This window comes from Giraffa tippelskirchi, chromosome 14, assembly GCF_054371585.1.
Source record: "Giraffa tippelskirchi isolate mGirTip1 chromosome 14, T2T-mGirTip1v1.2.pri, whole genome shotgun sequence".
Classification (NCBI taxonomy): domain Eukaryota; kingdom Metazoa; phylum Chordata; class Mammalia; order Artiodactyla; family Giraffidae; genus Giraffa; species Giraffa tippelskirchi.
Genome location: NC_137288.1, coordinates 33,175,600 through 33,202,167, shown reverse-complemented (window position 1 = coordinate 33,202,167; position 26,568 = coordinate 33,175,600). Strand labels below are relative to the sequence as shown.

At 37.7% G+C, this 26,568-nt stretch overlaps 1 protein-coding gene across 11 annotated transcripts in view; it reads left to right on the top strand.

Annotated features, from left to right (window-relative positions):
* Positions 1–26,568, top strand: part of KIAA1328 (KIAA1328 ortholog) — a 395,477-nt gene that overhangs the window by 287,240 nt on the left and 81,669 nt on the right. For all 11 annotated transcript variants that reach the window (XM_081562372.1, XM_081562370.1, XM_081562376.1 and 8 more), the window contains one exon: positions 21,155–21,336. In XM_081562372.1, coding sequence (XP_081418498.1) covers positions 21,155–21,336 — 182 coding nt within the window. The remainder of the gene's footprint in view (positions 1–21,154; positions 21,337–26,568) is intronic.

The following is a 26,568-nucleotide window of genomic DNA, read 5'->3' as shown; positions in this document are numbered from 1 at the left end:
AGGTCAATTTTACTGTATAATAACTTTTTTAATTAAAAATTTTTGCAGGAAAATTTTTCCTGCCATTGATTCTCTGGAATCTTCCATATTGATGCCAGAGGAGCATGTTGGTAATTATTTCCATGGACTCATCATTTATCATGCTACATAGAGTAGCAGTTCTCAAGTATTCTGCTCTCAGGACTCCTTTACATCCATATACTTTATGGAGTTCCCCAAGGAACTTTTATGTATATTAAATTCATTTAATGTAGGTTATATGTATTACTGTACTAGAAATAAAAATGTAAAAATAAATATTCATTTAAAATAATAGTAGTGGAGAGAAAAAAAGAAAACTCCACCTTGTAAACTTTATGTATGAGCGCATCAGAGTGCTGGCCAAACACTGATTGCTTTCCTTAAAGAAAGAGACACAACACTGACCTTCTACTATCTTTCCACTTTGTCCTTCCTTCACTGTAGGAGGATAGAGAGGTATTTTCATCTCTCTAACTTCCATGGTAGCCTCAAATACCTATAATAATAAACTGTGAGTCCTTTTGTAAAAAAAAAATAAATAAATAAAATAAAATAAAATAAAATAATAGTAGTAAACTCATTGCATATAAAAAATATATTTTCCACAACAAAAAAATTTGGTGAAAAAAGTATCATTGCTGTACATTTTTGCACATCTCTTTAGTGTTTGGCTGTTTTCTCACTGCATTCAATATGCTGTGATGTCACATGTCAGGTATTCTCACTGTACCCTTGTGAGAGAATGAAAGTGAAAAAGATAGATAATATATTAGTATTTTCGAAAATATTTTTTACCATCTCAGACCATACTTTTAGAACCACTGCTTTAGAGATAGCAGAAACGTGGACTTGTCCTCACCTTGCATCTTCAGTAACACTCTGGTCACCATTAGACCTTGTTTTTTTTTTAAGAAATATTTTCAACCACAGTCCTTAACTGACCACCATAAGGTTTTTGACATTTCCAGTAAATTTATAGGTCTTTAGTACCTTGGATTGGGTTGGTCTGTTTTAAAATTTTGTATTCACAGCTCACTGGCAAGATTTTTTGGCATACTATAAACATGTCCTCCTTTTCTCATCTTATACCAGATTTTGAAGATTTTTAAGTGCATGCTTTGATGAAATTATGGATGATAGATCAAGGAATGACTATGAATGGTCCACAATGCAAGGAAGAGGTAGCAGTGAACTAACTCAGAGTTCTGTTTTTTCATTCCACCAGTGTCTTCCAAACGATAACTGTCTCTTAAGTAGATGTGCGTTGGGCCTCTTCTCCGACGTCCACCCCCATAGAATGAATGCATTGCTGGGGGTGCAGAAAAGAGAACATGGTAACTGCCCTTAGGAAATTGATTGTGTAATGGGCACTCTGTGTTTCTTTGTTTATATTAAACTGACATTTTCATCTTCCCAACTGTCAGTCTTCTTTTACATATTTTTAAAAAGTTAAAAAATGCACATTCCCCATTAAAATGTGCATTAATTAGCTTCAAGAGCTATTTTCCTTATTGAAGGCCACAGAGAAATTCTGAAGGCATTTCTAAGATCAGTGCAACAGAACTCTAAATTAGTGGTTTGGTAATGGATACAGCACAGTGTTTTATTTAGCACAGCTTCATCACCATTCTCTTTTTCTTCACTCTCTCTTAGTTGTTGCTGCTTCTGGGAAGAATAAAAATAAACATTTATAATTAATAAAATTCCAGCTACATTCCCTTTGGTGAGGGAGCAAATTATAATCTAGTGACATCTTCAAGTACAAAGTATACCTTCACTAAAAATGAGGTCTGCCCTAATTACTAATTATGTGGTGAGTGAAAGTTGCTCAGTCGTGTCTGACTCTTTGTGACCCCATGGACTATACAGTCCATGGGATTCTCTAGGCCAGAATACTGGAGTGGGTAGCCTTTCCCTTCTCCAGAGGATCTTCCCAACCCAGGTCTCCCGCATTGCAAGTGGATTCTTTACCAACTGAGCCACAAGGGAAGCCCAATTTCTAATTATATGGTGAAGACCCCATTTCTGTGTGAAACACTGACCTCTCTCCAGAGTTCTTAATTTAAAACCCATCAGGTGTAACTGCTTCGTGGTCCAATAGTGTGTCTCAGATCCACAAAGCTCCTGCATCAGTGCCGCATTCACATTCCCATCCTATTTTCTCAACAATTTCACTGTATCAATACTTCTCAAACATTTTTGGGCTCTTGCTCTATATGTTTAAAGATCCTTCTTAGAAAACAGCAAAAACCTCTCATCTTTGCCTTGCCATTGAACCACTGCCCTATCTTTTTCCAAACATGTTTAATAGCATAATCTACGTGTTCTCTGCTTCTGCTCTCTCATTTTCCATTTAGTCCTCTTCTACTGAATCATGGTCATGAGTATCCTCTTAATTCCCAAATCTTTTTTACTTCTTTTCAGTCCTCACCCTACTCGACTTCTCAGTAGCTAGCTACACAGCCAACCTTTCTGACATCTCTTTCAATCCCTTGATTTCTTGATACTATTTGTTCTTTCTCTGCTTATGTCCCTTTTGGAAACTCTCTCCCTATTGCTTTTGCTCCCCCTCTCCCACAGAGTATTTTACTTTTCCTTTGCCTCTACATACTGTTTAAGTAGTGACAATTCCATTCTCTTCCCTCCAATCAGTATTATTTCTCTCTGTGGGAAATTTAATTCATTCTGGTGACTTTAGATCATATTTCTATGCTGATAACTCTAAAATCTTTATCTCAGGTCTCAGCTTTTCCCTCCTGAGGCCCAAAACTGTCCTTATAATTGCATGATAAAGTTATCTAGCCCAGATGACATAGGGTCCCTCAAATTCAAGGTTTTCAGATTTAGTTATCTCTCCCACTACCCCAGTGACCTACTCTTTCTCCATCTTTCTCAGTGATTATACCATCCATTTATTTAGCTAGTCTGTAATAACTTATTGAGAAGCTACAATGTACTAGATGTTGCTCTATTTTAAATACTTCATTTAATTATGACAGAAGTAATGATAATAAATGCTGTTGATAACATTTATGTAGTACTTATGTGCTGGGTACACCTTTGTGTATCTTATGTGTTAATTCATTTAATCCTCACAACAATCCTACATACTGTTACTTACCTCATTTTAGAAATGAGGCGATTCAGCTCAGTAACTTTAAGTAAGTTATTTAAGAAGTCTATCAGATAAACAGCTGTAGAGTGCCCAGTTCTGTGTGACCAAAGCTAGTATACTAAACTACTAAACTGTGCTAACCAGGGCCAGACCCTCTCTCTCTTATGCCATGCAGATCTAAATTAGGTGTTTTCTGCTTGCAAATTATTTATTGTCTTCTAAACACCATTATTCTACCAAACATACCTAAGGGATTTGGTATCCTTCCATAAGTAAATTCTATATGAGGATGGCTACATCTTTTGGAACCAGGGACCAAGCCAGTGCCTTTTGTATGTCCTTAGTTGCTCAGTCATGTCCGACTCTTTGCAACCCCATGGACTGCAGCACACGAGGCTTCCCTGTCCTTCACCATCTCCCAGAACTTGCTCAAACTCATGTTCATTGAGTCAATGATGCCATCCAACCATCTTGTCCTCTGTCGTCCCCTTCTCCTCCTACCTTCAGTCTTTCCCAGAGTCAGGGTCTTTCCTAATGAGCCGGCTCTTGTCATCAGGTAGCCAAAGTATTGGAGCTTCAGCTTCAGCATCAGTCCTTCTAATGAACATTCCAGGTTGGTTACCTTTAGCATTGACTGGTTTGGTCTCCTTGCAGTCCAAGGGACTCTCAAGAGTCTTCTCCAGCACCATAGCTCAAAAGCATCAATTCTTCGGCATTCAGCCTTCTTTATGGTCCAGCTCTCACATCCATACATGACTATGGGAAAAACCATAGCTTTGACTATATGGACCGGCAAACTGATGTCTCTGCTTTTTAATATGCTGTCTAGGTTGGTCATAGCTTTTCTTCCAAGGAGTAAGCATATTTTAATTTCGTGGCTGCAGTCACCATCTGCAGTCATTTTGGAGCCCAAGAAAAGAAAGTCTCTCACTGTTTTCACTTTTTCCCCATCTATTTGCCATGAAATGATGGGACCGGATGTCATGATCTTCATTTTCTGAATGTTGAGTTTTAAGCCAGCTTTTTCATTCTCCTCTTTCACTTTCATCAAGAGGCTCTTTAGTTCCTCTTCACTTTCTGCCATCAGAGTGGTGTCACCTGCATATCTGAGGTTACTGATACTTCTCCCAGCAATCTGGACTCCAGCTTGTGCTTCATCCAGCCTGGCATTTTGCATGATGTACTCTGCATATACGTTAAATAAGCAGGGTGACAATATACAGCCTTGATGTACTCCTTTCCCAATTTGGAACCAGTTCATTGTTGCATGTCCAGTTCTAACTGTTGCTTCTTGACCTGCATACAGATTTCTCAGGAAGCAGATAAGCTGTTTTGGTAGTCTCAGTGTGTGTGTGTGTGTGTGTGTGTGTGTGCGCGCGCACGCGCGCGCTGTAGAGTATATGCTGTTAAATTTTCTTTTCTTTTAACTGACTTCTTACCTCATCTGATTCATGACCCCTCATTCCCTTCTTGGAAGCTTCCTGTTATTTTTCAGCTCCCTGTGAAAAGTGAAAGTGAAAATCCTCACAAAGAGTTGTGTGGGACTCTTTACAGCCCCATGGACTATACAGTCCATGGAATTCTCCAGGCCAGAATACTGGAGTGGGTAGCCTTTCACTTCTCCAGGGGATCTCTTCCCAACCCAGGGATTGAACCAGGGTTTCCTGCATTAAAATTTGAACCCACATTGCAGGTGGATTCTTACCAGCTGAGCCACCAGGGAAGCCCAAGAGTACTGGAATGGGTAGCCTTCCCCTTCTCCAGCAGATCTTCCCAACCTAGGAATCGAACCAGGGTCTCCTGCATTGCAGGCAGATTCTTTACCAACTGAGCTATCAGGAAAGCACTTTGCTTATACTGCTATCATAACATCTGCCATTGTGTGCTCATTGTTGAGCTAGCTATCGCTTCTTGTTTACCTGTAAATATTCAAGGATGTAGCACTTATTCCCTTGTGTACTTCCATACCCAAACACAACTGACACACAGTAGGCTCTCAGATAATATTTACTTGATATATGGAAATAAAATTTGTACTGTGATTTTGGAGTGGGAACATATAAAGATCTGACAGTATGTCAAATACTTCATTTTTGAAAATTTACTCTTTTATCTCTTTGGTTTCAAAATATTTTGTTCATTGACAAGTCCATCTCTGGGGAATGTGACAATTTAGTTGCGACATTGAGGAAAATTATTTTTAAGAGTTATAAGCATTAGGGTTATATGCCATCTGGCTTCACATTCATTGGTAACCAAGTATGCAGAGAAATGCTAACTAGAAACTCACAAAATAAGAAACCATGAATTCTTCCTTGGGAAGTAGCAGGTGGAATTAAATGATATCTTATTGGACCTCCTTTTGCTACTCCTGTTTCAGAATCATTTACCACATCAGTGGATCCATAATATTCCATTTACAGACCAAGCAGACCATTTTTGCTGGATTGATTCATTGAGATGAACAGCTGAAACAAGTTAAAAATCCATCATCACATCCCTGCATAATTTTAAAATGAATTTAGTTGATATTAAACAGACATTTGTTTTTATTGTCTCAAAGATTGGACTTTTCCTCTAGTAAAGCAGAATAATGTATCTATATGGTGTTCTAACTTGAACAATACATAAAGATTAGTAAATAAGGCCCCATTAAAAATACTTATAATGTAAGTAACATGAGTCCCAATAGCATTTCTAATGTCCATTAATGCTTATTCTGAGGATCAGAGCTCATTTTACTGAGCCATTTAGTCAAACCGTGTGATTATTTAGAAAGTTAATTCATGCATACTAAAATCTAGCTTAAGTAATTCAGAGGGTAGGAGGTAAAACTCTATGGAGACGATAGTCCTTTTTGTTATTTAATGATCAGCCATAATTAACTTGCAAATTTGAAATAATTAGAACAAATTAAAGGTATTTAACTTTGCCTCCCTAAAGAAAAATTCAAATTGCACCAAATGCAGCTTTAAATTATTCAAATCTCAGAGGTCTTGGCTAGATTTTTTTTATAATGCCTTTTCTATGATGAGAATACCAATCTGCTTTTTGTCAGAAGGCATCCTATCAAGTAATTGTTCTTTGTGTTTAATAAGTGACAGCTCTTCTTCTTTGTAAAAGTATTCCAGTCTCTCAAGACTACATCAGCATTTCTGTGGCATTTTAATTCAATAAAACAAAAGGTTAATGTTTTTCTGCTTTTTAAGGAATGCAAATACAAGTGGTATTCAATTGGTCCTGAATGACATTTAAAATTCACTATTGAAGTTCAAGCAGACTATCGCGATATTAGATTTGGGAAAAATAGAAAGAAAAGTTCAAGGAGTTTTGGATTATTAGAATTTTACTGAACTTGAAGAACTGAAAATGTGTTTTTCTTTCCCCATCCTAAATTGGAGCTACTCAGAGTTTCCCATCTAGTATTTTATAAGATTAAAATATGGAGATATAGTTCAATAAAATCTTAATAACTTAAGAATGACTTATACAGTGTGGCAGTCCTAAATGCCATGAGTTTAGGCATTTGCTGTCTTGATTTTGAGCATTTTACCATCACTTTAACAGCTCCAACAGATGCCAGTGAAGAACAACAGAGAATTATTTCTGGTAATTTCATCATATCAGTGAATGATGTCTTATATTAGACAGAGACCCTCAGTGAATTTTGTTCATATTTTATCTGGACTGTATGAAATATCAGAAACACTGTTCATCTGACAGTTAGGTTTGACTCTGTGGTCTCTCACACAGAGAATGAATGGTCCGAAATGTGTGCACAGTGAATGAATGGTTCTTCGACTTAGTACCCAATTCTATGTAGGTTTGGAAACAAAATATAGTTTATAATTTTGATATTATCTCAGTGTATCTATCGAAAAGTTTCTTTGGTAATTCCTTTGCTGTTTTAACTTTATTTTTTTCAATTTTAAATATACATTTAATTAAAATGTACAAGAAGTTTGTGTTGTAACAAATGAATATACCTGTGTAAGTAACAGCCCAGTTAATATAAAAAGTATCCATTGTTCCAGAGAGTACTTTGCTCTACTTTGGGTAAGCCCCTCACAAACCCCTGACCCAGTGATCTGATTTCTGTCACTTAAGACAGCTTTTCATGTTCTAAATTTTCATATAAATGATATCATACAGTATGCATGTAATTGGCATCTTTTGCTCACTGTATGTTTTGGAGATCTTTGCATGTTGCTGCATATTTCATTAGTCCATTACTTTTTAAATTCCTGAGTAGCAGTGCGTTGTATAAGTACCCCACAACAAGTTTATCAATTCATTTGTTGATGGACATTTACGTTGTTTCCAGATTTGGGCAGAAAACAGAAAATCTGAACTTCTGTAAACATTTGTGTGCAAGTCCTTTATAGACATATTTTTTTTCTCTTAAGTAACCAGATAGGAGTAGAATGTATAATATTCTAAGTTTATTCTTAACTATACTTGAAACCTCCAAACTGTTTTATAAAGTTGTAAACTTTACAGTCTTAACCACCAAAGTATCAGGATTCTTTTTACATTGTGTCATTGCCAAGACTTGATATAGTCAAGACTTTTTTATTTCAACCATTTTCGTGGCTGTTAAATGATACCTTATTGTGATTTTAATATGCAGTTCTCTGATGACTAATGATGAAGATCATATTTTAATGTTGCTGTTGCCCGTTCATATATCTTCTTTTGGAAAGTATCTATTAAGATCTTTTAATCCATTTTTAATTGGGTAAATAATCATTAAATGTAGAACTCTTTGCATATTTTGGATCAGATATGTTTTGTGAATATTTTCTCCCAGGGTGTAACTTGCCCATTTATTTTCTTAATAGTCTTTTGAAGAGCAAAACTTTTTTCTTGATGAAGATTGAAAAGATATTTTCCTTTATTTTCTTACAGAAGTTGTATGTGGTGTAACGTAGGGCTCAAGGTTCATTCTTTCTCTATACAGATATCCTATCATTCTAACACCATTTGTTGAAAAAAGGCCATTTTTTTTCTTCATTGAATTGCCTGATGCCTTTTCAAAATCAGTTGGATATGTACACCCATGAATACACATTTATGGATTTCTATTTCATTGATCTACATGGCCATCTTCTGGCCATGTCACACAGTCTGGATTACTTTAACATTATAGAAAATCTTGAAATAAATTGTCTTCCAACTTATTTTTCTTATTAAAAATTATTTTAATAGGAAATTTATTAATTATTTAATAAATAATTTTCTTTTAATAAGAAAATTATTAATTATTTTTTAGCTATTTCAGTTTCTTTTCTTTACATTTTAGATTCAGTTTATTGATTTCTATTAAGGAAGTGAAATTGTGATTGGATCAATTTAGTAGAATCAACATCCTAAAAATAATTGCTTTCCAATCCATAAGCATGGTATATCTCTAAGTTTATTTAGATTTTTAAAAATTTACCTCAGTTATATAGTTTTCAGTGTAACAATCTTGTACCTTTTTCACTGAATTTATTAATAGTATACAGAAAGAGCATTGAATTTTTAATATTTACTTTGTATACTACAGTCTTAATAAATGCACATACTCTAGCAGAGCTTGTCTGTTTTGTTTGTTTGGTAGATTTCATAGGATTTTCAAGTTCATAGTCAGGTGAACAGTCATAACAACAGCTTTAAGGCTTTCCAAGCTTCATGCTTTTCATTTATTTTTAACTTGCTGTGTTGGCTAGAACTTTTAATTCAGTATTGAAGAGAAGGGATTAAAGAAGACATCCTTGCTTTGTGCTCAAGGAAGAGGCATTCAGTTATTCACCAGTTAATGTAATGTTAAATATAGATTTTTTATAGTTGCTCTTTATCAGATTAAACTAAGCTCCATTTTTTTTTTACTTGAACATTTTTATAATTCTTGATGCATATTACCAAGTAACATTCCAGAAGGGTTGTATCCATTACCTGTAGGACTAGTAATATATGACTAAATATGTATGTAATAGTAATGTATGACAATTTTCATGGTAAAAAAATTTCCTAGTTTGCTTAGTTTTTATTTTCTCAAATGCTTTTCTTACATTTAATGATATAATCATATGGCTTTGCATCTCTATTCTTTTAATGTGATGATTTACATGGATTTCTAATGTTAAGCCAACATTTTATTTTAGAAAAATACTCGTTTGGCCATTATGTAATACCTTTTATATATTGCTGCATTTGATGTGCTGTGATTTTGTTGAGGATTTTTGTGTCTATGTTCATGAGGGATACCAGTTTGTAATATTACTTTATTGTAATAATTTAATAAGCTTTTGGTATCACATAGTAATATGAAATGAGTTGAGAAGAGTTCCCTCCTCTTTTAGTTACTGAAAGCTTGTATAAAATTAGTAATATTTCTTGCTTAAATATGATAAAAGATACCAGTTATCTGATTAGTTTTCTTTGTAGGGATGTTTTGATTATGAATTCAATTCTTTTAATAGATATGAGGCTATTCATGTATTTCCTGTTTCTTCTTGAGTCAGTTTTAACAAGTTGTTTTCTTTCAAGAGATGTGTGCATTTCATTTCATCTTAATTATTGAATATGGTGGCATAAAGTTGTTCATGAGATAGCTTTAATATTCTTTTACTATCTGTACCATTTACAGTGATATCCCCTCTCTGATTGATGATATTCATAAGTTTTTTTCTTTTTCTTAATTTGTCTTGGATTAGGAGTTTATCAGTTTTATTATAACTTTTAAAGGGCTAGCTTTTATGTTTTTATTGTTGTCTATTTCATGGATTTCTACTCTTCATTGTTTCCTTTTTTTTACTTGCCTTATATCTAGTTTGCTCTTATTTTTCTAGCTGTGTAAAATGGAATAGTATATCATTGACTTTTTTTTTTTGGCCATGCTTTGTGACATGCAGAATCTTAGTTCCCTGACCAGGGATTGAACTCATGCCTCTGCTTTGGGAGCATGAAATCTTAACCACTGGATCACCAGGAAAGTCCCATTATGTCACTGACTTTAAACTTTTCTTCTTTTCTAGAAAAAGGATTTAAGCACTTACCTTCTGTATCCCTCAAATCTTAATAGGTTGTATTTTTGTTATCATTTATTTAAAAATGCACATTAATTTCTCTTGTGAATTTTTGTCCCATGAGTTATTTGGAGTATGTTAGAAAACTTCCAAAGACTTCATACTTTTCTAAAGATCTTGTATTTTGGTTTTAATGTAGCTCCATTGTGGTCACATATTCTATAGGTGTTTATCCTCTTGAAATGTATTAAATTTTATTTTATGACTCAACATCTGATTTGTCTTGGTCAATATTCCAAGTGTACCTTTAAACATTTATATTCTGCTATTGAGTTATAATGTTCTGTACATGAAAGTTAAATTGATGAGTAGTAGTATTCAGATCTTCTGTAGCCTACTAAATATTTGTCATCTTGTTTCTATCAGTTGATAACAAGGAGATGTTAAAATCTCTAAGCATAATGGTGCATTTCTCTATCTTTTCCTTTCTCTTATGAGTTTTCTATGTGTATTTTGAAACTGTTTTAGATAATGCATATTACTTGGGAATGTTATGTGTCTGATGATTTGCCCCCTTTAATCACGATGAAATATTTTAATGATGAAATATTTCTCTTATCTTTGGTTCTACTCTTTTTCTTAACATCTACTTTATTTGAGATCATACAACCGCTCTAGCCTTCCATGTGTACTGTTTGCTTTGCTTACCTCCTTCTATCCTCTGTGTCAGCCTGTTTACCCTTATACATTTAAAGTGTGACTCTTGTAAACAATATGTGGCTTGGGCTTTGCATTTTTCTGTAGCCTAACAATCTTCCTTCTATTTGATGTGAATGTTTAATTCACTTTAATTATTGATACTATTGGATTTCCTTCCTGCTAATCATATCTATTCTCTGTTCCTCTGTTTTTCCTTTTCTACTTTTTTCGGGAGGGGAAAGGGAGAATAGTAATCTTTTTCCATTTTTAAACAATTTCTCTATTATTTCATTACCTATAGCTCTTTGATTTCCTTTAGTGACTTCTATAGGGATTATAATATATTTTCCTAACTTATTAAAGTATATAATACTAACATTGTGTCATTTTATGTAGACTAAAGAACTTTTATATTATATATTTACCTCTCCATTCTTTGTGATATTATTGTCATATATATTACAGTTCAGTGTATTATAAATTCTCTTCTTTAAATATGCATTTACCTTTTAATGGGGCTTCCCAGGTGGCGCTAGTGATAAAGAACCCACCCGCCAGTGCATGAGACACAAGAGACGTGGATTTGATCCCTGGGTCGGGAAGGTCCCCTGGAGAAGGAAATGGCAACCCACTCCAGTATTCTTGCCTGGAGAATCCCATGGATAGAGGAGCTTCGCAGGCTACAGTCCATGGGGTTGCAGATAGTTGGACACAACTGAAATGAGTTAGCACACACACAAATATCTTTTAATAACATTAAGGGAAGAATAAGAAAATACAGAGTTTCATATTTATTCACATATGTACTATCTCTGATGCTCATCATTTCTTAGACCCAGGTTTCTAACTGATTCTTTCAACCTGAAAAACATATTGTTTCTTGTAGTGTGGGTCTGCTAACAGCACATTTTCCCTGTTTTTGTTTATCTGAAAATGTTATTTCTCCTTCCTTTTTTTGAAGGATATTTTCATGAGATACATAATTCTAAGATGAAATTGTGGGGTTTCTTATTTTTTGTTTTTAAAACAAAACTATTTTCTGGCTTTCATTGTTCTTATGAGAAGTTAGCTGTCAAAATCATTGTTTTGTATGTAACTGAAATTTTATCTGGTCGTTTGCAATCATCTTTGTCTTTGGTTTTCAACAGTTTGGCTGTGATCTGTGGGTCAACATTTTTCATCATATTTGGGAAATAGTCTGCCATTATTTGTTTAACGTACTATTTCAAATATTTTTTCTACTTCATTTCCTATCTCTTCTCCTTCTGCAACTTCAGTAATGTTTGTTAGGCAGCTTAATATTGCTTCTAAGATCTCTGTGGTTGTTGTTGTTCACTTGCTAAGTTGTGTCTAACTCTGCGACCCCATGGACTGCAGCATGCCAGACTTCCCTGTCCTTCACTATCTCCCTGAGTTTGCTCAAACTCATGTCCATTGAGTCGGTGATGCCATCCAAGCATCTCAACCTCTATTGCCCCCTTCTCCTCCTGCCCTCAATCTTTCCCAGCATCAGGGTCCTTTCCAGTGAGTCAGCTCTTTCACATCAGGTGGCCGAAGTAGTGGAGCTTCAGCTTCAGCATCAGTCCTTCCAATGACTATTCAGGGTTAATTTCATTTAGTATTGACTGGTTTCGTCTCCTTGGAGTCCAAGGGACTCTCAAGAGTCTTCTACAACACCACAACTTGAAAGCATGCATTCTTCACTGCTCAACCTTCTTTATGGTCCAATTCTCACATCCGTACATGACTACTCAAAAAACCATAGCCTTGACTGTATGGACCTTTGTAGTCAAAGTGATGTCTCTGCTTTTTATTGTGCTGTCTAGGTTTCTTCCAAGGAAGAAGACTTTCTCACTGCAGAGGTAGCCCAGTCAGAACTTAGTGTAGAGAGTGCCTGTACAGAGGTGTGTTGGTGGAAATACCCAGAACAGTGTTGTGATTGGCAGGGGAGGCATGGCTAAGGATTATGGCAGTCGTGATGGAATATTTTCATACAAGAGGACTAATTAAGTAAATAATTATATTAAGGAAATGGTAGCCAGGTTTCTTCTCTGTTACAGAATGTAGTTACATATATGGAAAAGTAAAAACCTGAAATGAACACTGTTGGTTTGGGGTTTGAATTGGAGATACTAGTGTAAACTCATGATTTTCAATATGTTTACCTAGATACATAAATTAGTGCATATGTACATACATACACGCATATAGTCTCTTACCCTATAAGAACTGAGGAGCGGTGATAATCCAATTCTATCAGCTTTAAAAAAAATTAAAAGATATTAATAAAAGATCTCCTTGAAGAAATGGCTGATTCCATAACTGAGCCAGAAATTGGACAATATAGCAATTATTTAGACATGGAATGACTGGTACCTAAACTGGCCACTGGAGAAAGGAAGAAAAGATTTCATAGATATGTTTCCCTATTCTATCTTCTAAATCAAGGACTTGTTTTCCTTCAAGTTTTGTTAAATGACTCATGCCAAAACTTGAGTAATTCGTATTGATTTTCTCTCTTGTGCTTTCATTCTCATAAAATTCTACCTTCCCTTCCCTAATTTTCCTCACACCATAGCACCCCTTTCCTTCCTCTGCCCCCCAGCATTTCGTAAAAGTGCCTTACAGAACCCCTGTCTCACAGACATTAAACTCTTCTCATCCTCAGCCTTTTCACATGCAAGAAATGATTTCTCCCATTCTTGGCCATAGTTTAGTGATTTTCAGTACTTGCTGGACAGTGGAATTATCTGTGAAGCTTTAAAGAAGGAGAGAGAGAGGCATGCCATGTGACTCACTACAGACAGATTCATTCCGTTTCTAAGAGTGGGAAGGACAGCTCATCACTCTTCTAAAATGTTTCCCAGATAATTTGAATTGTGTATCATGCTGTGAATCACTGCCTCAATTTGGCATCTTTGCTAAGAATGCTGCTCTCCAGGCCATTTTTTCTGTCACATCTGGCAAACCACACAGAGTGTAGTACCAGCATTTACCATCTTCCTCATTCCAACACCTCAAACTTTTTTTTTTTAAGCTCACAGTTTTTTGTTGTTTTTTTTTTAATTGAACCAACATCTCAAACTTTTAACTATAATTTTCTCTGCAGCAAACCTCCTCCTCTATGTGAATCTCAGGGTATCTGGTCTTACACCCCATTCTTCCTTTGCTTTGTTTTCTGTCATTGTCTCACTCGGAACTTGACATCCACTCAAAGTCGCTTCCCCCCCACATCTCCTAACCTCATTCTGTGGGATTCCAGTATCCGTGTGGTTGATCTCTCTGTTTCCATAGCTAAGGAGATTTGTCTTCCACAGTTCACTCCAGTTTTCTTTAGCCATATCACCCATGGCCACGTCCAGAGCTTGTTTTCCCCTCCTGCGTTTCCATCACAGAAATCGCTGACTGGTACCCCCCTTTATACTCCACCTCTTTCCCCTGAGTCTAGTCATTTTTTCATTTCTCATATAGACTATACCAAAAGTTTTGTCTGCTTTTCTTCTTGTTTTGTTTTGTCTTTGTTTTACCTTAAAGAGACATCTAAATCCTTCATTTCTCCCCTTTTTTGCCAGTCTTTCAGTCCCCTTTGTCTACCTTTTTTCCCCATGTACACTCTAGACCACATGGTTGACCTAAACTCTTCTTTTATCAGTATACAAATTTCCCTTGACCTTTAGTATGAAGCACCCTCCATGTAGAATCCTCACCCTGGATTACGCTCTCAGGCTGCTTTTTCTGCTTTTACCTCCATGCCCCTGAGCCCCAAAGCAAACTTATGATTTCTATTTCTGTTAGGCTGTCAACATGGAGGGACAATGTTACTATTGTTCTTGGTCATTTTACCTTGAATTCCCTCAATACTGGCTCTAAATCACTATTTTTCTCCTCAGTACCCATTTCTTTCACTCACAGGAATGGATTTACTTCCTCCTTCACTAGCAAAATTGAAAGTAAAGCACGTACTTTCTCAACTCTGTCTCTCTCAACTCTACCACCCTAAAGTCAGTCAGCCAATAAGCAAAAAGCTGCAGGGTTATTGATCCATCTGTTCTCTTGAACGATCTTTCCAGATGTTGCATGGACACCTCAAGCTACATTTAATCCCCCGCCCCCACCACCACCTTCTCTCTATCGCTTATCCACCCAAATTCTGCCATTCATTCTCATGTCATTCCTCTCTCTCACTTTTCACATTCAGACACTTATCAAATTCTACCAATTTTAAATCCTAAATATATTTTAAAAGTTGCCTCCTTCCCATTTCTACCACTTCTTCTCTATTTCAGACTCTCATCATCTCTCATCAGAGCTGTTTCAGCAACCTTCCCACTCATCCAGTCCATTCTCTAAACTGTGCCAGGGTAATTTTTCATAAATTCAAGTTGGAGCATGTCATTTTTCTCCTTAGGGTCCTATAATGACTCCGTCTTCCTGACAAGATAAAGTTCAAGCCCCATGACGTGAGAAACCAAACCTTTCATGACCTTACCTTTCCCATCTGTCTTGCTTCACCCTCTACTTGTGCACACCCGATACCCAAACTTGATGCTATAACAGTACCAAACTTTTTAAGTTGCTCAAAATATATTGTGAAGTTTTTATATTTAGTATATTCGCTAATACCATTTCCTTCTAATACTTTATCTTTCCATCCTACTATCCTTCCTTGTGTGTGTGTGTTAGTCACTCAGTCGTGTCCAACTCTTTGTGACCCCATGGACTATAGCCTGCCAGGCTCCTCTGCTCATGGAACTCTCCAGGCAAGAATACTGGATTGGGTTGCCATTCCCTTCTCCAGGGGATCTTCCCGACCCAGGGAATGAGCCCAGGTCTCCTGCATTGCAGGTAGATTCTTTACTATCTGAGTACCAGGGAAGTCATTCCTTATCCCCTGCTTATCCACCAAGATTTAGTTTGAATGCTTCAGGAATTTCTCTTCAGTTATGCAGATAGAGTTAAATGCCCTGCAGTGCCCCCATAAACACCATGCTGTGAAAAGCTCCTAGAGAGATGGGAATACCAGACCATCTTACCTGTCTCCTGAAAAACCATTTGACCTGTCTCCAGGTTTCTCTTCAAGAAGCAACAGTTAGAATCCTGTATGGAGCAATTGATTTCTTCAAGATCAAGAAAGGAGTATGACGGGGCTGTCTGCTGTCACCCCGTTTGTTTAATCTATACGCTGAGCACATCATGAGAAATGCCGAGCTGGATGAGTTACAAGCTGGAATCAAGATAGGTGGATAGAAACATCAGTAACTGCAAATATGCAGATGATATCACTCTAATGGCAGAAAGCAAAGAGGAACTAAAGAACCTCTTGATGAGGGTGAAGGAGGAGAGTGAAAGAGCCGGCTTGAGACTAAATATAAAAAAACTAAGATCATGGCATCCAGCCCCATTACTGCATGGCAAATAGAAGGAGAAAAGGTGGAAGTAGTGACAGATTTCCTCTTCTTGGGATCCAAAATCACTGCAGATGGTGACTGCAGCCATGAAATCAGAAGACAGTTGCTTCTTGGCAAGAAAGCGATGACAAACCTAGACTTTGTTTTGAAAAGCAGAGCATTACTCTGCCGACAAAGGTCTGTATACTCAAGGTTACGGTCTTCCCAGTGGTCACATACAGCTGTGAAAGCTGGACCGTAAAGGCAGAACGCCAAAGAATTGATGCCTTCGAACTATGGTGCTGGAGAAGACTCCTGAAAGTCTCTTGGACAGCAAGGAGATAAAACCAGTCAATCTTCAAGGAGATCAACCCTGAATATTCACTGGAAGGACTGATGCTGAAGCTGAAGCTCCAGTATTTTGGTCATCTGATGCAAACAGATGACTCATTGGAAAAGTCCCTGATGATGGGAAAGTCTGAAGGCAGAAGGAGAAGAGGGCAGCAGAGGATGAGATGGCTGGATGACATCACTGATGCAATGAACATGAACTTGGGCAAACTCCAGGAGATGGTGAGGGACAGGGAGGCCTAGCATGCTGCAGTTCGTGGGGTCACATGGGGTCATGCGACTGGGCGACTGAGCAACAACAACAAACACCATGCATATTCCTGAATTATAGCATGTATCATATCATATTCAAAATGATCTGTTTTGCATTTCCCTGTCAGTCCGGTAGTTAAGACTCCATACTTCCAACGCAGGGGGCTTGGGTTTGAACTCTGGTTGGGAAAGTTGTGCATGCCACACAGTATGGCTCCCCCCTAAAAAAGCATATGTCTTCATGTCTATCTCCACCAGTAAAATCACTTTGAGAAAAGGAATCAGGTCTTGCTCATGTTTGTATACCCAGCACCTAGCACATAACAAGTCCTCAGTAAATGTTTGTTTTCCACATTTGCCAACCCTAGCCCCATTGTATATATGAGTATGTCCTCAAATATCTGATGAATATATAAATGAATGACTTGGCAATTTATTGAAGAGAAATAAGGAAAGCAGAATTTGAAACAGCTGAGGCTTTTCATCTTAGTAACAAGGAGGATGGTGATACATTAAATGAGAATGGAAACAGGAACTAGTTTCAAGATAAAGATTATTTATTGCTTTAGCATGAGTTGGTTTTTGGAGAGGTAGGAAGAGACATCCCTTCACAGCTTTTCGACAGATTCTTGAACAGGTCAACAGTTTTGGAGGGAGAGCATTGTGGGCGAGATGAATCTATTTATAAGTCATAATTGAAGGAAGATACAATGATGTGGCAAGGATTGCTCAGAAAGTACCAAGAGGGAAGAGAAAAAAGACAAGGACAGAATCATCAGGAACATCTGCATTTCAGAGAGGGAAGTAGAAGTGTTCCCAATAAGAGAAGTGAGCAACAGCCTCCAGAACTAGAAAACCAATCAAGATGTATGTCATGAACTCCAAGGGAAATAAGTTTTAAGAGAGGAGTCAGTTGCTGTCATGTGGTCTTGCAACAAGCAAGATGGTTCAAAGAGAAAATGCCACTAGACTTGTTCTCTAAAATATAGCTTTAGTAGGTGTGTCTATTAAAATTATTTGCTAGAAGCTTGACAAAGAAGGAGATTATAGTAATACAAAGGAGATTGTGAACGTTTCTGTTTTATAATTACAAACGTACATGCATTTTGTAAGAAATTTAAGTATTCAGAACAATATAAATTATAGAAATCTTTCCCTCGGTAACTCCATTTCTACTTCTCTGGTTTGTTATTTATCCATCCAGAACTTAAAAAATATTTTTTTTTACAAAAATGAGATCACAGTACCTTCTATTATTGCAAATTGCTTTTCTCTAACTGTATACTGTGTCATGAAGTTTATTCACAGTGGTGTAGAGAACTACCTCATTCTTTTTTTCTCTTTTTTCATTTATTTTATTTATTTTTTAATTGAGGTATAGTTGATTTACAATATTGTATTAGTTCAGGTGTGTGACTTAGTGATTCAAAATTTTTATAGATTATGTTTCATTTAAAAGTGAAGTGAAGTGAAAGTCACTCAGTTGTGTCCAACTCTTTGCAACCCCATGGACTATACAGCCCATGGAATTCTCCAGGCCAGAATTCTAGAATGAGTAGCCTTTCCCTTCTCCGGGGGATCTTCCCAACCCAGGGATCAGACCCAGGTCTCCTACATTGCAGGTGGATTCTTTACCAGCTGAGCCACAAGGGAAGCCCAAGTTATTTGTAAAATAATGACTATATTCCCACCAACTTTCTCCCATTTGGTGGGTTGTCTTTTGTTTCTTCAGTGGTTTCTTTTGCTATTACAAAAGCTTTTAAGTTTAGTTGCTGTTGTTGTTTAGTCACTAAGTCACGTCTGACTCTTTTGCAACCCCGTGGACTGTAGCCCATCAGACTCCTCTGTCCGTGGGCAAGCAAGACTACTGGAGTGGGTTGCCATTTCCTTCTCCAGGGATAAGTTTAATTAAGTCCTACTTTCTTATTTTTGCTTTTATTTTCTTTGCCTTAAGATATAGATCCAAAAAAAAAATATTGCTATAGTTTATGTCAAAGATCATTCTGCCTGTTTTCTTCTAGGAGTTTTTGTATATAGGGTGAGAAATTTTTCTAATTCCACAGTCGTTTATGTAATTCTGTGAGGTAACTTCTTAAAAGTACAGTTGTAAGAGCGTAGGTACACTTTTATCTTGTAGTGACAAATCACTCACCAAAGGGTTATCCCAATTTGCAGTTTCCCCAGTGCTATAATATAATCCTCGTCCCCACACTTTCTCTGACACTGAGTATTATTATAGCTTTCCCACTTAAGGGAACAGTTTTTGGATTTAGGTTTAGGTTTTGATGTTTAATGAAACATCAGGTCTTATTTGTAATCCTGGGAAAGCACAGAGAAGTTTGTAAGTTGAAAGAAAAGGAGATGATTGGCAGGCCATAGTCACAGAGGGCATGGGTCAAATGGTACCAAGAGTATGAGTGAAAGGTATGATTTTCTTTTGAGGTTTTTTTTTTTATAATTCTATTCTTATTTTTGGCTGTGTTGGGTCTTCATTGCTGCACAGGCTTTTCTCTAGTTGCGCCAAGCAGGCACTACTCTGTAGTTGTGGCACGCAGGTTTCTCATTGCAGCGGCTTCTCGTTGCAGAGCATAGGCTCAGGAGTTGTGGTGCATGGGCTTAGTTGCTGCATGGCATGTGGCATCTTCCTAGATCAGGGATCAAACCTGTGTCTCCTGCGTTGATAGGCAGATTCTTTACCACTGAACCACCAGGGAAGCCCCCTCTTCAGAGATGTTAGTAGAAGAATAGTAGATGGGTAAATTTGGAAGTAAATGCAAATGAAAGAAGAAAATTGTTGTATAGTCATCTTTATTTCAGAGAAATTAGAATCCAGGTTCCTAGGATGGGATTTGGAATAAAGGTACAGACAAAACTCTGTGTAAAATGGAAGGGAGGATTCAGTATTGGGAATGATCAACACTGGCTAGCGTTGGGAGCGTGAGTGACCTGAGAATGTATGACTTGGGGGAATCCAGTAGTCTTGGTGATATTAGCTTTTCTGTAAGAACAAGTAGAGATGTAGTTGTTGAATTTGCCAGGATTTGGGACTTCTGGGTTGAGGTAAATTTATCTTACATTCAGAGTGATGTAGTTTTATTCTCCCTATCTTCCTGTGAAAAAAAGTTTTATGAGCTAAGATACACGTCCATTGGCAGGTCAATAAGGAAAAGTGACCCTTGGGTTCTGGTAAAAAAAATTTAAGCTCATAAATTTAGTATACTGCTTTATGCCCATATAAAACCATACTGCTAACAGTTTTAGTTTCTTTATACCACTCTGAACATAAAGCTATATAATGTATTGACTTTTGTTAATAAATTATGGTGTGAGCAAACATTACTAAAATTTCTGATCCACACAAAACAAGACCAGTGACTCTGACGGGCTTGTGTGATTTGAATCCTGGTCAAGGGCCTCATGGGATTCATAATGGATCCAGTAATACTCCACCAACTTGTTCTAGTCTAGAGATTGCCTCTCCTTCTGGGAAGTTTAAATATTCTAGTTTTTAGAATATTACTCTTTGAATAAATTCTTTGTCTTCATTTTAATTTTCATTGTTATGGTCGTAGGGAAGACAAAACGAAAGTATCATGAGATTGTGGTGAGCTTCAATGAAAAGGAAGGGACTGGTAGAATAGTAAGAGATATACAACATTATAACATTTCTCTCTAAAAAATGAAGTGTTCCAAGAGGAATTGTGCTAATGGTGGGAACATATTTTACTAGAGAGAAAAACATACGCATGTGTGTTTATTTTCATTAAAATTTCTTTTACTCCATATTTGCCTTGTTGACTTTATAATGAAATTATATGAGGACAGAGACCAATTCTCCCACATTCACTATAGTACTATTCTTCATATACTCTGAGTACATAATAAATACCATAACAATCAAAAACGAGAAACACAAATGCATTTTGAAGCAAAATGGTGATATTTTAATCCCTTATGTTCATTTTTAGTACTCAGAAACATTTTAGTTATGCAAGTCTTGTTTTAGCACACTTTTTATTTCTACAGATATTCTGGTTCTTAGTCATAGTCTGTGGCTTTATTAGCAGTTCCATGAGTCTGACGCTTATTTCCCTAACTCCAAACTTTTGAGGATAAAAACCACATCTCCAGAATTGTTTTGGCAGGACACAGAACAGGTCTTCAGTAAAATTTTTAAATTATACATCAATAAAAAATAAGAAAAAGAAAGTTTCTACTGCCATTAATTGCATTTCAACTCATGCTGAATTTATATGCTTTTTTGTGATCCATTCCCCCTTCTGTGCTCTCTATAGCTCATTCATGTTTACTCTTTTCAGTTTATTGAAGTCAGAGTGTGATTGCTGGACGCTTGGAACATCATCGTCCAGCAAAAAGTGCCAAGACTCCACTAACAGTGGAGCAAGTAGAAGGGATAAGAAGACAGTTGGGTTTCAGTCGCAGATGGAAGATGATGCCCTCTGGACCGGTCAGAAGAAAGATGCATGTCGACCCCAAAGAGGTGAGCTGAGCATCTGCAGCAGCAAAATGGGAAGCTTTGGGGGCCAGGTTGCTGGTGGTCACTAGCCATCAACTCCAGATGGTTTCCTGTAACCCTGGAGCAAGAGTTAAACACGTTACAAACCAACATGCACCTGCAAGGCCACAGGTAGCACATCTCCTAGATCAGTGAATTGCATCAACATTTCTCTTAGAACACTCATATGAGAAACTATCTAATGTGTCCCTCTTTTTGCAAGCAGCTAACTGTAAGAATTATTCAGCAGTAAATATGGTCATAGACACAAAATAATACTTAAAATGAATAAAGAGAACCAGAAATTGAACATAAATCTTTGCTGGGAAAGTAAACTCTAACAACTGCAGTTAATCCTCAATTAACTGGAAATATGAGAAGGGTGGAAGAGAGGTCATGGTGGCTAAAACAGAACCTCATAAGTCTTAAGCCTATCTTGCCTAGCAGTCTTTGAAGTACCAGTAGTAATTCTTTCTATTTTATATGTGGTAGATATTTTAAGAGAAATCAGTTATAAATGACTATATGGAATATTAAGTGAAGCAGTTAAATTTAATTTCATATCCAAGTTGTTTCTGAAGTGGCTTTTGGTTTAATCTCTCCTGGAATCATTAACGGAAGGACTCTGGGACAGAATGGAACAAGTCTGAGCTTCACTGGTCAGAAGATGTGCAGAAAGCAAAGGCCCCCAAAAGGTCTCAGAGCCCACTTCTGTTCACTTCTCTTTCCCAGACATCTTTCTTTCCTGTTAACAACCATTAACCCCGATTTCCTCTTTGTTTACCTCTTTTTACTGGGCTACCTAGCACTGCTAGTGTTAACCAACCAAGTTTTCATAATCTCTCTAGTCACTCTCACATTTATTTATTTGAGAATTGGACAGTGCTTTATGAGATCTTCCAGGGGCTTTCCTGGTGGCTCAGATGGTAAAGAATCTACTTGCAATTCAGGAGACCCGAGTTCGATCAGGTCTAGGTTGGGAAGATCCTAGGTTGGGAAGATCCCCTGGAAAAGGAAATGGCTACCCATTCCAGTCTTCTAGTCTGGAGAATTCCATGGACAGAAGAACTGCAGTCCATGGGGTTGCAGAGTCAAGCACCACTGAGTGACTAATACTTTCACTTTTATGAGATCTTATAGGTATACTACTCTCTGCCTTTCCTCATCAACTGCCAGCTTTGTCACGTTTTTGGTTTTAATTATGATTAATCTAGAAACCATTTAGTCCTCTCCAAGATAATTAAAAGAAGGTAATTAGTCCAAGTTTCAGAAGGAAGACTATCCACAATTTGAAACAAGAGCAAAGGTACATTTCATTTGACAGGGCGAAAGTTCTGCAGACCTCTACATTACTTTGCCGACAAAGGTCCGTCTAGTCAAGGCTGTGGTTTTTCCAGTGGTCCTGTATGGATGTGAGAGTTGAACTATAAAGAAAGCTGAGCACTGAAGAATTGGTGCTTTTGAACTGTGGTGTTGGAGAAGACTCTTGAGAGTCCCTTGGACTGCAAGAAGATCCAACCAGTCCATCCTAAAGGAGATCAGTCCTGAGTGTTCATTGGAAGGACTGATGTTGAAGCTGAGACTCCAATACTATGGCCACCTCATGCGAAGAGTTGACTCATTGGAAAAGACCCTAATGCTAGGAAGGATTGGGAACAGGAGGAGAAGGGGTCAACATGGGTCAACCTGAGATGGCTGGATGGCATCACCAACTCGATGGACATGGGTTTGGGTAGACTCCTGGAGTTGGTGATGGACAGGGATGCCTGGCGTGCTGCGATTCATGGGGTCGCAAAGAGTCAGACAAGACTGAGCGACTGAACTGAACTGAACTGTTTTAGGACAACTTAGAACAACCCTTTTCTTTTTAGACTTTGCTACCAGAAACAGAAATGAAACTGAGGAGACTTTGTATCTGAGATGAAATCTTGTTTACTTTGTCTATTAGTTGTCCTTCAGAGATGAGACATTCTTACTTTTGGCTTCTGTTCTTAGTCACTGCACTTTGGAGAGTGGAGAACCAGTCAAAATCACTATGGCAGTTACACCTCAACGCTCAACATAGTCTTCTGCTAAACTGACAACAAACTTGTGTTGTGTGTCAGCACTAAAATAAAATAGCAGTATGAGAAAAATGTAGTATAATAGCAAAGGGACAAATAATTTGTGTTATTGGCTGAGACCACAGCAACATTAGCAAGCTGCAAAAGGCACTTTGAGGAAGGTGTCGTCAGGCCAGCCCAGCTGTGGAGGTTAATTGCTCCCAGGCCCAGCTACAGAAGCCGGAAGTCTACAAAGGGCTTGTGTCCCCCAAAAAAAAAAAAAAATCAATTTCTAATTTGAAACAAAATCATTTTTGACTAACAGGGATTCAGAACCCATTACTTTTTGCTGTGTAGTCTGCTGACATTTCAGCACTTTCTGTTGTGCACAATGAATCCTAATAGTCATTTTATAATGTTACTAGACCAATCAATTTAACCAAGAGAAAGCTGTTACAATTCTGCAGTTTCCAGGCACAGTTTTCACTCATGGTTTTATTTTTTTCATTAGTCTGTTTTTTCCTTCCCCTTTTTTTGAGGGGTCGTGGCGGAGGATTATTACATTATAGTGAGAAAAATAGAACATTTTTCATCTTTTTAAAAGAGTTCTGCTTCAAGGTATTCACAGCAATTATTAACTTTTTCTTCTACTCGCAAGAAATGCTGTCTTGTATTTTTCCCTTCTTTTATTCTAATATGGAGAAAAAAGCAAAATGACGGTATAGCTGATCACTGAGGAGCTGAAGTTGCCCCTTCGAGCTGTTCTGCCCGTTGCAGGGCTGGTGGTACACACAGATCACAGTACACGGCAAGGTTATTGCACTGGCATTTGCAGTGAGAGACAGACTTTCCCAAGGTGTGCTGTAGCAGGATCAGACACCCTGTTTAGCATAAGGCCAATGACCTAACACTAATTGCCTAAGTTACACTGCTTGGTTTAGCATCTCCTTAATTGCTTTCCCCCCTTTAGCGTGTCTGAATTTTTAAACATATTATTCTTCTGTTTCATATCCTTTGTTACTTTTGTTGTCCTTTAATCATTAAGTGCTACATAGGACATTTACTGCAGGACCATTAATCTTTATTATCAGTCTCTTACTCCCTTACCTCTCCTATCCGCCTCACCATTCTGTCAACTTTATTAATACCAAACACATTAAAAAAAAAAAAAAAAGGCCTGATTCTTATCTCAAGAAATAACCTTGTGATTGTGAAAATATCAGTACAGTACAGTATTGTCAGAATTATGCTTGAGATGTAAATTGTTTTTCAATCATCAATGCTTGGAATGTTCTTAGTTGCCTTTATTGAGCTCTGTGGAACAAGGAGACTTACTAAGGAAAATCCAGACTTGAATCAAGAACTTTTAAGCTGGCAGAGGCCAACACAATATTGTAAAGCAGTTATCTCCCAATTAAAAAAAAAATCATAATTTAAACAAAAAGAACTTTTAAGCCAAAAGCATAAATGTAAAAACACCCACTCTTCATTCTTCTTTTTTCCTCCCTACTCAGCAGTGTTTTTATTCTCTCCTAACTTGCCTAGACCCTCTCCTTCCTGAACAATCACTGACTTTCATTCCTGAGTCAGGCTGGAAAGCCACTCCAAAGCCCAGTACTGCATTTAGAGCTATCTCCTGTCTGTTTCTCTGTCATCAATTTCTCACTCCCCTTAACACTTTGAGAGAGTTTAAGAAAGACTGAACCTAGAGTGACTGTGGTTTTCATTCTGTATGTCCTCTAACTGATATGGATAAGAGGCTTATGGAAGCTTCCTGTTGGGAGAGACTGACTGGAGGAAACTCCTCTTGTTCTTATGGGCCTTGTTCTAAATCTTTAATCCAATTTTCTGTTGGTGGGCAGGGCTGTGTTCCCTCCCCGTTTGACCTGAGACCAAACTATGGTGGAGGTAATGAAGATAATGGCGGCCTCCTTCAAAAGGTCCCATAGCTGCATTTAGTGCCCTGACCCTGCCAGCAGGCCACCGCCGACCCACACCTCCCCCAGAGACTCCTGGACACTCACAGGCAAGTCGGGTCAGTCTCTTGTTGGATCACTGCTCCTTTCTCCTGGGTCCTGGTGCACACAAGGTTTTGTTTGTACCCTCCAAGAGTCTGTTTCCCCAGTCCTGTGTAAGTTCTGTAATCAAATCCCACTGGCCTCCAAAGTCAAATTCCCTGGGGGTTCTCAGTCCCTTTGCCAGATCCCCAGGTTGGGAAATCTGTTGTGGGTCCTAGAACTTCCTTAACAGTGCAAGAATTTCTTTGGTATAATTGTTCTGCAGTTTGTGGGTTGTCTGCTCGGCGGCTCTATGGTGGGGTTAATGGTGACCTCCTCCAAGAGGGCTTATGCCACAGGCTGTGTGACCCAGGTAGCTGCACCCAGAGCCCCTGCCCCTGCGGCAGGCCACTGCTGACCCGTACCTCCGCAGGAGACACTCAAACTCAGTTCTGGCAGTTCGAAAAATCAGGAGAATACCAGAAAAACATTTACTTCTGCTTTATTGATTACACCAAAGCCTTTGACTGTGTAGATCACAACAAACTGTGGAAAATTCTTCAAGAGATGAGAATACCAGAACACCTTATCTGCCTCTTGAGAAATCAGTATGCAGGTCAAGAAGCAACAGTTAGAACCAGACATGGAACAATGGACTGGTTCAGAATTGGGAAAGGAATACGTCAAGGCTGTATTTTGTCACCCTGCTTATTTAATGTATATGCAGAGTACATCATGTGAAATGCCAGGCTGGATGAAGCACAAGCTGGAATCAAGATTGCCAGGAGGAATATCAATATCCCCCGATATGCAGATGACACCACCCTTATGGCAGAAAGAGAAGAGAAGCTAAAGAGCCTCTTGATGAAAGTGAAAGAGGAGAGTGAAAAAGCTGGCTTAAAACTCAACATTCAGAAAACTAAGATCATGGTATCCGGTCCCCTCACTTACTTCACGGCAAAGAGATGGGAAAACAATGGAAACAGTCACAGACTTTATTTTTGAGGGGCTCCAAAATCACTGCAGATAATGACTGCAGCCATGAAGTTAAAAGACGCTTGCTCCTTGGAAGAAAAGCTGTGACAAACCTGGACAACATATTTTAAAGCAGATACATTAGTTTGCCAACAAAGGTCCGTCTAGTCAAAGCTATGGTTTTTCCTATAGTCATGTATGGA